Source organism: Trachinotus anak, unplaced genomic scaffold (genome assembly GCF_046630095.1).
Source record: "Trachinotus anak isolate AG129_WGS33_773 ecotype Australia unplaced genomic scaffold, CSIRO_AGI_Tana_v1 ptg000023l, whole genome shotgun sequence".
Lineage (NCBI taxonomy): Eukaryota > Metazoa > Chordata > Actinopteri > Carangiformes > Carangidae > Trachinotus > Trachinotus anak.
In genome coordinates, this window is record NW_027273874.1 from 2,546,257 (window position 1) to 2,560,147 (window position 13,891).

A 13,891-nucleotide genomic window follows, 5' to 3' on the forward strand; every position below is an offset into this window, starting at 1 on the left:
TTTTGCTAATATTCCCATTTCAACACCATCTACCAAACTTACAGTTAAAGTCTGCCAACTTCCCCAAAAAGTAAAAAGATGAATCAGTCATACATCTCTGGTTTTATTAACAATGCCATTTCACATTCAGGTCATAACCATGAGTAAATATTCAAATATGTTGCCAAACATTTACTTTATGACACCACAAGTGATCGTGTCACACTCATGTTGAGGGAGGTTACGTGCGACAGCTTTGGCTTGTGGTTAACACTGTGTCAGAGCTGAGCAAACCACCCCACTGTCGCAGAGTTGGGGAAAGACCATTCCCTGTCACGGCAGATATGCTTCACTTTATGTACCGTCATCTGCCGCGTCCTGTTAGGCATCGATAGTCACTTCACAGCTCCTTAAAATAGCCTCTGAATAGATAACCACGATGCCTCGCATGTGGCAACAATCAAACGGGCTGTGATCGAATGAATAACATAACCCCAGTGGTGGGTTCATCTCTACAAACTTGTGTTGTGTAGCCAAGCATTGTTCAAACCCACAAGATTTCATTTTAAATTCTAGTGGGGAACCAAAGGTTTACAGAGACACCAAATATGTCAGGCTGGATTTTGGGGAAATGTTTATAAAGTGATGTAAAATATTTCCATCTGAGGTGATGCTGCAGCCATAAAAATCACGGCATTTTGGGTTTGAATATTGTACTCAGTGTAAAAATAAAATAAAACATTAGATGACAATATATGTGTCATGATGTCAGAGTGGGGATTTTCTTTTTTTTTTTTTTTTCAACAGATCTAGAAATGGGGAAAATCAGGGTGAAATCAAGACTTCAAGAGATTAAAAGCATATGCAAAACAGGGGAAAAACAATTACTTAAACATGACTTAATGGCAATGGCACACCCAGTGACACGCATGATAATAGTAGGGATCAGAGAAAGCGACAGGCAGAGCAGGGAGGTCTGACTAATCACTCATCTCTTACACAAAGTGAAACACAGGAACACGCACACTCTCAGCTAGAGATCACATCTCTTCCTGAGAGCTGAAGACGGGAAGAAGAAGTGAGAGAGACAGTGACCAGTGCACAACTTAACTTCCTATGCGTGCAGACACACAAGCTGACGAAAACTCGTATGTGCACGTAAAGAAGAATAAAAATATCCATATAACATAAAAGGATAGGATAAAGTAAAAACACTGTAAATGCAAATACAAATATTTAAAGGGAGATTAATACAAAATAGAACAAACTGGAAAATCAATACTTATGTCATCCCATTTCATCAGAGACAGGAAGTGAGGGTTATGGCCATTTCAATCTTAACTGAACCAGACACACGCACGAAGCCACATCCACATGTAATATTAAAAGTGGCATGCAACCAGAGACAAGCAATGACAATGTAGTCATGCATCAGAGCAAGAAAAAAAAAAAGAAAAAAGAAAAGTGGTTTACCAGACACTGCAATCAAGCAGATTTGTGATGTTGATGGTGGCTGTTTACTAACAAGGCCGTATATGCAACGAGCAAGTAATAAAAGAGGAAAGAGCTGAACCAACATGGCAGAGCAAGTGTCAGACAAAGTGGTAGAGAAGAAGAAAATGATACAAGAACTTCACCAAGAGGCAAGCTCAGGTCTGTTTTTTCAAATCGAGAAAATTTGCTAATGAGCATCATGCAAAGGAAAAGAAAACGGGATGACAGAGGTATCGACAGAGGGAAGGAAGAGAGCAGGAACGAGATATAACCATAACACAGAAAACACAAAAAGGAAACGCTGAAAGTGAGACAAAAATGTGCCAGACAGATTTACAAAAAAGAGACATATTCAACTGCAGGCACAACGGGGGTCGGCTGAATGTGTGCGTTTGCGTGTGTGTGTGTGTGAGAGAGAGTGAGAGGGGGGCTAGGTTAAGCCAGGCTACAGATGCAGCAGAGCAGACAGGCATCTGTCCTGTACATCTGCCACAGCGTCTACAGCAGAGTGGAGCCGTCACAAGACCCCCTGTGAACACACCCACACCCACACCCACACCCACACCCACACCCACACCCGTGCACACACACACACACACACACACACACACACACACACACACACACACACACACACACACACACACACACACACACAGAGTGGCGAGGCACACTAATACACACGTGTACTGCGAAATAGCTCAATTAAGATGATCAGACTGCAATTAGTGTGCGCCTTTGTGCATCACAAAAGGTAGATTACACACATCCGTTGTGTCAGGCTCGGGTTAAGACATTCACCACATCAGCCACTTCAGGCTGCTCAGCCTCCTTCAAAATGTATCCTCCATTTATGAAGTGACTGACAAAAGAGTGCCTGTTCAATGTTTGACGTCTGACCTCCAGAAGTCCCCTGTGAGCCTCGAAAATACTGTTAGGTAGTTGCCCTGAACAACAGGATCTTGCAGCAACATTTACTAGATCTCAGCTCTGATATCCTACTACCTAAAAACAGCCCATAAACAAAGACTAGCACGTTCTGTCACAGTATCAAAAGTGTGGGTTGTCTAATAGCCTCCAGCATCAACGGCCTTTGAGGAGGGGAAAAAACAAATGCTTAGAAAGTCAATACAATGAAAGCTGAACGGCAGATTAAGTTGATTTTGTGACGGTGAGACGGAAAGCGCACTTATCGATATCATGAGAGGGAAAATATGCAAAAGAAAGAAGAAGAAAATTTAAATGCAGGCATGTGATTTCAGACCAAACAACAGCCTGAGTCACATTAACTGTCACTGGGGTTCAATCTCAGCCTGAATTTAGGAGTTTTTGACAAGGAAGCAGATAAGTAAAGAAGGGTTTCTATTTTGCGTGTTTCCATGCGAGGCGATGGATTCTGCAGAGCTGGCCCTTCCTCTGTTGTTTGGGAGAATAAGCCCTTGAAGGGGCGGCTCCCCTAACAGAGGAGGCAGCTTATCCAGCCTGTACGCTCATGTGCTGTGTCGGCTTGTGTGTAGATTTTTGTGCATGTGTATCTGTCTATATCTGTGTACGTGAGTACGTGTCTGTGTGCGCTCATTTCCAGTGTTATGTGTGTCACGTATTGTATTTCCAGTCGAGTAGCCTTCCTGACAGGGCGGCCCTGCAGGACCCGGAGCTTTAGCTGCCCTAAAAAGCCCCTGCAGGACGGCGCACCATTTTAGCTGCCTGTGCTGCTGCATGACAGAAAACCATGGGGCTGTTGTTGCTGCAGGAAGGGGGACGAGTGGGTGTGAGTGAACATGCAGACATGAGGACACCGAGGTGGATCTATGGAGAAAAACACAAAGACCAAAACACCATGATACACACGGCTACAAAGACACACACAGTTGAGGAGTTGTGCCTTTCAGCTCTTGGGTAAAGAGTGTTTTGTGTCCATCATATTTCTGGCCATCGAAACCATCAGACAAATGGAGGGGCCGGTGCAAGCCAGCGGACTGGCAGAACATGAATGGAGAGGGGGGACACATCAAAAGGTGCTGGGGCCCCTTTTTCCAAAACCAAGCTTGGCTGTTCCAGGCAATATGCAACCCCTCATTTTCCCCGCTGACTGCCACACGCAGAAGAGGAGCACATGCACACACACACAAGTGCGCAGGCAAACCCATGCCCGCTCCCAGTAACAAAGAGAAACACCAACGGGCAAACAAGTGCATACACACACACACACACACACACACACACACACACACACACACACACACACACACGCCCATTTACCCCACAAAAACACACACACACAAACCTCCAGAAGCAAGCCACAACATCCATCAACATTCTCTGTTCGCCCAAATGTTCCTCCAAATGACTTGGAACAAACATAAGAGGAACAGAGTAATCAAAAACTTGCAGCGCTGCTAGACCAAGCTCTGCTGAATGCAAAGCCCAGCACAGTGCATACGGAGTGCAAGTTTAGACTGCGAGTCCTTGGAAAAGGCTGAGTTATTGCCTTTCTGGCATATTTCTCTACAAACAATTGTGATACATGGAGTTTATTTCAACACAAACATATTAAAGCACGTCTCAGAGGACTGAACATGTACAGAGACCTAACGAATAAACAATCAACAGCATAACAAATGTGATGTAATACGGCAGGGGTCAACAGATACCAGCTGTTCGACTGTAGAAGCACGGACGATGAGGCCACAGGAAAACTACACACGCAATGTTGTTGCTTCGGCAGTTCAACTTTGTCCTCCCTGTTGCTGCAACAAGAAGCAGCCAAGCAGTGCTCTATTTACTCTGTGGTCTTTACAGGTGCATGTCTGACTTAATCTGCACCAACCCCTTTTGGAAATCACCACCACAAACGAGCTCCTCAGCACTGACAGGTTGGCCTAGAGTGAAGTTTATGCCTTTGTGTTTTTTCCAGTAGCACATATATTCGGATGTATTGCAGTTTTTTTCAGAGGCTATGTTCCTCTTGACCAATTGATTGAGCTGTACACCTTGTGCACAGCTAGAAAATTCATAATCCCTGTGAGAATCTGTAGGTGAAGGTGACTGACAACTGCAGGTAATTTGTTGTCAACATAAATATCTTCAATTAACACATAGGTCTTTTTTTTTTTGTTGCTTTTACCCTGCCGTTCTGAAAAAGTCAGCTCTTATTTACTAGCGGTGATGTGTCACTGTATTCACAAGAATGTGTCCACACTACACACAGGTAGACATACAAATACCAGTGTGACAACAAATAAGGTCTTAAGGGAAGATTATGTTGTGTGGACATGTGTGCGCGCGCACACTCACCTTGTTAGGCGCTGTGGCTGAGGGCGCTCCCCGAACTTCCTGCAAAGACACAAAGTGAGAAGAAAACATGAGTGGGCTGGTTATCAACCACAAACACACACCAAGTAAACACTGCATTACACAATGGTGCACGTATACAAATACAAACACACACACGCAAACTGTGGCCCTGACAGTGTGCAGTGGCTCTGTGCTCAAGCAGTGACAGGATGTGTGTTTTCTTGTTTTCATGGCCACAGGCAGGTTAAAGCAGGAGTACAGATGCTGAACTTTATTCAGATTAATTCCCATCAATGGCGTGTCAAAACAGGTTGTGCATCAACGGAAAACGCTGCTGTTGTGTTCGATTTCACTTAACACAACAATCAAGATTACTGCTATATTTCAGGAAGGCAAACATGAACCCGAACAGAGATGCCTTTAGATCACAGTTGGCTCAGAGGATAATCACACATGCTTATCTTTGTTATCAAGGTTTTTACAACTTACAGCTTTAAACGTCTAATAACCAGTAAACATGGTGGTGATATATACCTCACTGTTTGATTATATGATACTGAATAGACAAATAAAAGCATGACAGACAGAGGCTACAGTCACAGCTCTCAGGCTTCATGTGTGCCGATCTGAATTGCAAAAACGGAACAAGTGCATCTGACTTGATAATTTCCTGACGCAGCTTCCAGTTCAATGGTGCATAATAGCGGAGGCTAAACTACACTTGAGCAGAGGCAACGTGCAGCATTTTTGAAAACTGGACCGCTGGGATATAACACAGTAAATGCCTCTGTGTTATAAAAGATAAGACTAATTTCATCAGGTCACCGTGCTTTACAGATGACCAATGGGTGGTGTGAATCACGGTGAAGTGCAGCCAAATAGACAAAATGTCTAAAAGTTAGACTCCCAAAAACAAGTGACACATCTTGCAATATTATTGACAGCACATCAATATATCAAGGGTAATTGCTTAGTATAATTTCTTAATTAAAAAAGCAAGGGATGATGTATGCGATGTACATCCAAAGCTGGGAGGGTGACTTTAAGAATGACAACATTTCTGTGATGATTCTCCCTTTAACTCTGGATCTTTCAGCTTCATATCTTCAGGATATTACTGTCAATAAATAATTCATTTCCACTATTATGACAGCACCATATACTGTGACTTACTATAAAGACTCTGTCTGGAAAGTGGACAGACAACTTACAGAAAAATTCAAGCTGCTGGAAGCCTGGTGAATCAGTACACTGTGGTTTGAGTCATAGCTGAGCGCTCTTAGTCATTTGTCGTATGTAACAAGGAAATTGCAGCCCACAGATATAAAGAAAAAGGCTGTAAACTTACAATATGTCACAGCGGACGATGACTATTTTCCGGTCAACTACTTTTTTTTTGTTAGTAAAAAAAACCTGACATGTACAACATGTTACAAGAAATACAGTCTGAGCTGCATTCCTTGCACACTCTCCTCAGCGGTAACAGAGAAATAAGACTGAGTCTGCAAAGGACAGCCATTCGAGGACAAGAACAAAACCCATTCTTTTTCTCATTTTTCTCTCTCACGATATCACTGAAATTTAAATGTATTTGTTTCATTTTAACAACAACAAAAAAAAAAATGATGTTATTGCGCCATTGATATAAGATAGAGAGAGGAGGAGTGGAGAAAAGAAGGGTGGAAAAAAAATGTTTCCTCAGGTTCTCTTTCATCAGATGGGGTGTTTAGAGTACGCACAGAATGTTTGTCCTGAGCCATTCAGTAAATGACCATTGGCTCAGTATGAACCAAATAATTAAAGTCTTAATAGTCTCATTACTGCTGTTAAATATTTATACTCCCACACGCTTCTATCTAAGTCTTACAGTTATGTTCCATTTTGCAAGTCAGTGGATAAAAAACACAAGTGAATGGTTTGTAAAACATACATGTTTGGCACAGAGCAGTGGAGGAAGAGCAGGGAAATTGTGCCAGTTTTGAATCAAGAATCAATTCTGAATCAAATCATGACACGAAGAATCCAAATCAAATTTAATCAAAGCCACAAATGATTATTTATTATCGATTCATCAGCTAATCAAGTATTTGTTGCAGCTCTACATCCAATTGTGAGATTATGTGACAGTTATGTGACAATGTTTGCTCATGGACGACACATTCCTGAGCATCACCACAATGCTCCATTGGTGCACATAGGTTTGTAGTGAAGTTAACACGAATTTCCTTTAGGTGTCCACTGAGTCTACTGAGGCTTTTCAATCTTTTGTGACAAAACATACACAGCGCTGACCCTAAAAACCATGCTACACATCGAATCATACATTTTGTTTACTGTATGTTCATCACAGCATCTGTTACACTCAGCTTATAGCATAGGGCTGGTATAAAGAGGAGGCTGCAAGCAGAGGTGATTGTCTACAAGGAGGATACAGTGTGAATTAGTCAGATTTTTCTCCTTGTGTAGGACATGGCAGTTTTGCATGCCAGTTCATCAATAAACACACAGCGTGTGACTCAGTTGGTCAGAGGTTTTGGAAGGAACAGTGTGAAGTTAAAAAAGAAGCACGCAAACATAAATTAAAGAGAAAAAAAAAGCAAAAGAAAGAGGAAAAGGGGGGATAAAGGGCAGGAGAAAGCGAATGAAACTGAAAACATGATTGGTGCAAGGCCCAGAAGGAGGGAGTGGAGGTGGAATAATTATAAAGGAGGGCAATCAATAAGGTTCCCACAGTGAAACACTGATGCCTCAACTGGCTAATGGATTCCAGACGGCTCTCTTTCTCCCTCCCCTCCTCCCCCCCTTTCGAACCCCCCCCCCCCCCCCTCCACTGCAAACAGGGAGCAATGGAGGAAGGGATACTGCAGGGAGAAGTGTAGGGTGAGATTAAAGGCGAGGCAGGGCAAGTAGAAATAGATGGCGTGTTGTGGAAAGGGGGAGAATGCGATCTACGCAGAGATGAAGTGTGAGGATCTTGTGGTGGATATACAGAGAGAGAAGGCAAGAGAAACAGGGGGAGTCGGGGAACAAGGAGCCATGTGTCCACACAAGAAGCATCAATCAGTCATGGCAACATTTACTTGCAATTTTTCAAACATTTTTAAACATCCATCATAAAAGAGTTTTGTTTTTTTTTTAAATCAGAGTAAAAGCCACTTCCTCACAGAATGGGTGTGTTTTCTAAGAGTGCATGCTTTTATGTGCATATTTACAGCATGCACACATCAAAATTCATGTGAAGTACTGCAGCGTACAGAGAATCATGACGGTGGTCACAAGTGTCAAGGAGGTAGGTTTGCAAGTTCCATGAAAAACCACGGTCCACGTTTCCTAACACCTCCACAAGCTAAATTAAAAAAAAAACAAAAAAAAACACACTCGCTCAAGACACAAACACCAACAACAGACGAAGACCAAACACAGGAAACCGCAATAGGTAGAGTTGCAAAGGCAAAAGAAAGCTGACTGTTGCATCTGCAGTTTCTCAGGGAGGTTTGGCTACAGTTAAATGCCACTTTACATGGTGGAGTTCATAAAAGTTCAATGTCACACATCACTTCCACAATTCACACATTCAATGTTTCTGTATTCCTACGTCATTTTGTGAGGCTTTTAAATGTTTTTTAGGGCTTTATTTATTATTTTTGTTCTATTATTTTGCCTAATTTTGTTTCATCATTGCAATAATTTTTGTGCTACATAAATACGTGCCTGCAAACAAATGTTTGTCATCTTCTTGTTTTCTTTTCTTTCTACTTTTCTTTGCCTTTAATGCACAGACGAACAGTCTTAATGCAGCCCAGGGGTCGGAGGAGGAAAAGGAAGCTCTGTGTAAAGAGGAGTTTCATCCGATTTGCTCTCCATCCGTTATGACTACTCTCCCTTCCCTCCTTCCTTCCTTCTCCTCCTCCTCACCTCCTGCTTACTATCACTTATTCCGCTGGACACAATGAGTGTGAGAGAAACTGCCGCCAAACAGCAGTGAGAAAACAAGTGAGAATATCGCTATAATAAGACAGACGGCAAGAGGGGTTGCAAGTGCACTGAGCTCACAACAGGTGTGATTTATCAATTTCACAGACACAGATAGGCCATCATAAGGATATAGAGCTTATTTATTTAAATGCAGTTATGTACTAAAAAAAAAAAGAAAGAAAAAGCAGCCAAGGAAACCAAGGCCTACACACCAAATTTACAGGCCTGGTTAGTTTGACAGTGACCATCATGACAGCAATGTTCTCTGTGGGTCCTACTGGCTCTCACTCTGTGTCACTTTAATTCAGAGTGTTGAGCAAACTAAGTATAGTAAACAAGAATAATATGAGACAGCTGGAAACTTCTTCATTTAACATTGCACACAATTGCACTTTTCATGTGTATTTCACTTTTACATGATGCAAATCTGTCGAAATGTCTGTCACTAAAGCCACAAAAAGAGGATATGAGGAAGCTATATTTTCCGAAGGTGATACTGTCTATGAAGCATTTTAAAGTTCAACACTGCTTTTTATTGGGGTATGCTGGTTGTTTTGCATTGAAGCTCAAACTTTCAATTTTTAAAATTCAGAACTGCTGGCTGCAGGGAGCCTTCATTTCTTTTGCCATTTTAAAAACCCCAAAACAAAAATCCTGAACAAAGTGACTGCATCACAAGTGAATATTTGTATACCGACATCACTGCCTCCAAATAGCAGTGACATTACCATCAACCCCACAGGATAAAGTGTTCAAGTTGTTACAGCAGATCCAAATGTCATTATTGTGCAATTTCAGCAGCAGTGTTCTTCATGTTCTTTAGAGACTGACGGTATAAACAGACACAAAGACCACCTCCCTGTGCACAAATCCAAACCTCTGTCAGGCTGCTCTGCATTCACAACTTGTAAACCAGCAAACTAATTTCCCATACTTCTCTCATCGCTTTCAGGTCTGTTTATGAACCCTGTAATGGGCCTTTTTTTTTTTTTTTTTTTTTTTTTACTTTGGCAATCTCCTATTAGGAACCTGATAGGCCCATTAAACTGCTATGCCAACTCACTGTTAGTTTACCCTGGCACAGTTACTAACGGTGTGTAGCCATTAAAAGTGTGCCAAGGCCAGTGAGCTGGTATAAGATGGGGCAAACAGTCATTCCATTTACATGTGGGCAGTGGAAGAGGATGTCCTGACTCTGTGCTTTCACTGGGAAGTGAGAGTGACGTCACAGTTGGCTTACAGAGGAGCGCTGATAGTGTCTGTTGTATAATGCATGTGTCCATCAATGCAAAATGCAAGCACTTAGGCCTTAAGTTTTTATAATGCAGACTCTTTATAACACGTTATATGGTAAATATCAAAGCAGGACAGTCCATTATGAGAATGTTTCAAACGACCTGAGGAAAGCTGAGGCTGAGGCATAATGCTACCACAAAACAGTCAGACAAATTTAAAATCCCTGGCAATAATTAAGTAAACAATTCTGGTCCCGAATAGAGCTGCAGTGATGAGTCAATTCATCAAGTAGTCGATCAACAATAATAGTCTGCCGCAGATCATGTTTCAAGCAAAAATACCAAACATTTGCTGTGTCCAGTCCTCAAACGTGACAGTCTGCTTTTTACATCTCGTTGGGGTTGTTGGAAACATTTTATAAACAAAATAATTAAATGATTAATCAAGAATTAATTAATTTCAGATGTGCAGCATAAAACCTGCTACTGTTTCAGAGAGAAAAATAACCAAAGTATAAAAAAGCAGCATATGAATAAACATATCTGCTACTGTGTTCTTCTATTTTCAATTATATTCTGACTTTTTTAAAAAGATAATAATCATCTTTATTGTCATGTCACTGCTACAAAGATGAGTGTCATGGAGGCATTAGTGCAATATGGATCATTTTTCCAATGTGGTGCTGCAATGACTTTTTTCTGTATTCATCGTCCCTTAAAGATGCCAATTAATATAAAACTACAATGAATTAACTTCAACAACAGTTACATGTTTTTAATCACGATCGAAGATTTTAAACAGTAACTGTCTGAAGTCAGCGTTTCTCCTGCATTTCATTCTAAAGACTACAACTGGCAGAAACACCTTTCTTTCCATTGCCTGTTAGCTCGACTGGCTTGTGTCTGACAAAATGAGGGTCCTAACAGAGCCGCAGAGCACGTTAACCACTGGTTCAAACTTCTAAGACGCAGAAGAATCAGACAAGTAGAACGTGGAGGGAACACACTCAGTCCTGTCATGTCATCTTCTTTGTTTGCCTGAATGCACATGTTAATCTGAGACAGTCCCTCGTAGTGTAAAAGATTAGAGCCTGGTATTTCCATTTTGCAAACCCAGACTGTCAGTTTACTCTTAACTCTCATCAACCGAACTGTTCTGAATGCTGTTTGGAAACAAAACTGTAACCTGAGAGTCATGGGAAAATTGATAAAAGCTGCTCCGTCCTGCCAACAACAATATTCTGAGGGACAAATAAAATGCTTGTTGTGTTACTGGAGGTATGTGGGCATTAAAATGTTACCAGTGAAATATATTGATTATTACCATTCAGAGGATATTTTTAACATGATATTTGTTTATCTTATTAATTTTACCATCATTTTGGCTGCTTTAGAGGACACACACATTCACACACACACACACGTCCACAAATATGCACACTGACACTACACTGACACTTTAATTTCTCAGAGGCTGAGCACAAGAGCAGCCACAGGGTGACAGACCATATTTTTGTGGTAGCTTATTAAAACCCAACACCTCTAACCAACAGCAGATACGTCTCAAACACACACAGCGAAACTCCACACCCAGCCTCCCCTCAGGCCTGTTTCACAGAACACAGACGCAACCGCAAAGGCTCGAGTCATAGTGAGTATCTCTTAAAAAAAAAAACAATTAAATAAAAAATAATTTGTCAAATCTGAACCAGAGCTGGCTGACAGTAAGGCACAGATATCCAGTCATCCAGAAAAGTGTGTGAAACTGTGTGAAGACGCTTTTCATTTTCAGTTTACCAGCACTGATAAACATCAAACTGAACTCCTTCTCAGCACCATATTTAGGCCTTGTGTCTTTATTTGATGTTCAGATTTTGGCCAGCACTTTCACAAGTTAGCAACCGCCAGCAATATGACAACAACTATTAATGGGCAGATCACTCGTGCATGCAGCTTTGTAACTTTTTTTAAAAACACTTTTTTTCATATTTCGCTGGAATGATCTGCACCAAGAAATAATGCCCCAAATTCTCTGGTTCTAGCTTCTCAAATGTTACATTTTGCAGTTTTCCTTTGTTACATATAATATAAAATTCATTATCTTTGGATTTTGAACTGTTGGTTGGATGAAACAAGCAAATTTGGATACAGGAAATTACAGCAGGCATTTTGCTAGATCACTACAGACAAAAGAATTCAACAACTCTCCAAAATAGTAACAAAAACACAAATGGATGCTCAGCCTATCAGACAGCAGCTAGTCTCCAACAGAGCTATGTTTGACAATGACAAAATAAGATTTCTGTTTTAGTTTAAACACCAAATCCACCTTTGTTTTGTATGTTGCCATGTGTTAAGATGTTCAACAAGTATCTAAACCCAACTGGTACAAAATTACTAAACGCAAACATTACTCCTCATGACTATGCCCCCAGTTTAATCTCACACACCCCCCTCTTCCTCTATGGCAGCATCCAGACTTTGTTATTTGATACATCTGTGCTGCAGGAATAAAGATTAATAGGCATTAACTGTTGCATCAAGTTACAGTATCATTGATGAATCACTACTCAGATGTCTATCCGAGGTAAATATACTTACAAGTACATCTGTAATGCAATGATACACTGTTAAGTGAATAAAATTACGGTAACCTTGGGATGCAACATGGCGGGGAAAGAGGGTGGGCTCTCTCATCGTTCTTTGACACCTAGTATGACATATGAGGTACTGGTGACAGAGAGGGATGGCAGTTGCTATGAATAGAGCATCGACCACCCACCTCCACATGCTAACACACAAACACATGTAAGACACGTCAACACAGGCGAATGCAACGGGGAGGGAGGGTTGATTGAGGGAGTGTGAACGCAGCCTGCCGTTCATACGGTGATGTGTTTGACAGCTGTGACTGACAGTCCAAACGGTGCCGAGGAAAAAACACACATGAACACCCGAAGGCTGAGAAGAGACTAAAATACACACCCTGACATGTCCTCAGCACTGTGTAGCAGACTGAGAACATACACATACACTAAGGCAAAAGTGCACAAACACACATTTGCTTTTTGCTCTGTTGCTCAGGCTTGTATCTGATACATCTCTAATAAACCTACAGGAGCGAAGTTAACTTTTCTGAAACTCAAGCATGCCATTGTAACACATGCATAGCAGGGTTGCAAAAGGTTAATTATCTGAAAATATCAACCTCAGGCCAGATGGGTTTTATTTGCCAATATTTGTTTAATCGTTCATGTGGTCAACAATTAAATTGATAAACTGCTTAAAATACTTATCCCTAGTAGGAACTGAGTCATCGTAGTACTGCATTTTATACTGATGGGGAGTGATAAGTGGTCAGCAGGAGGACTGAGAATAGATTTGAAATATTGCAAAATTAAAAATTTGCCTTGCATAATTAAAAGGGAGATTAATGAGCCTTTCTACAACCTCCTTCATGTTTCTTTCACCATCAATAAGCACTGCCAGCAGCAGACACTGGGAAAAACACAAAGCAGCCAAGGCCTATCAAGGTTTTGATATTTTTTAAAAAGGAGGTGCTGGGAAAATCTGAGAAAGATATAGAGCCACTGGGTGTTAGTACCACAACATCCTGATGGAGGAGCATAAATCCCTCAACTCATCTGTCCATAGGCACTATATTAAATACCAAACACTATACAAAACACTACAGGAACCACTCCTTTTCATGGGAACTGAGAGAGACACCATGCAGGAAACAATGTCTGCCCTCACAGGAATGGAGACACTTTAACATTACAGACAACTTCAGCATAGAAACTACAGGCCATGTTTCCATATTTAGAGTTGAGAAAGGGGCAGAGAAGCTATAACTCATCACTACATCAGTTTAAGTAAACTGGCGATTAAGTGGATTAAAATGATTGTTC

General features: G+C 41.2%; 1 protein-coding gene across 1 annotated transcript in view; it reads right to left on the reverse strand.

Annotated features, from left to right (window-relative positions):
• rbpjb (recombination signal binding protein for immunoglobulin kappa J region b) overlaps positions 1-13,891 on the reverse strand; it is a 44,251-nt gene that overhangs the window by 14,772 nt on the left and 15,588 nt on the right. The window contains exon 2 of the mRNA XM_071459969.1: positions 4,771-4,809. Coding sequence (XP_071316070.1) covers positions 4,771-4,809 — 39 coding nt within the window. The remainder of the gene's footprint in view (positions 1-4,770; positions 4,810-13,891) is intronic.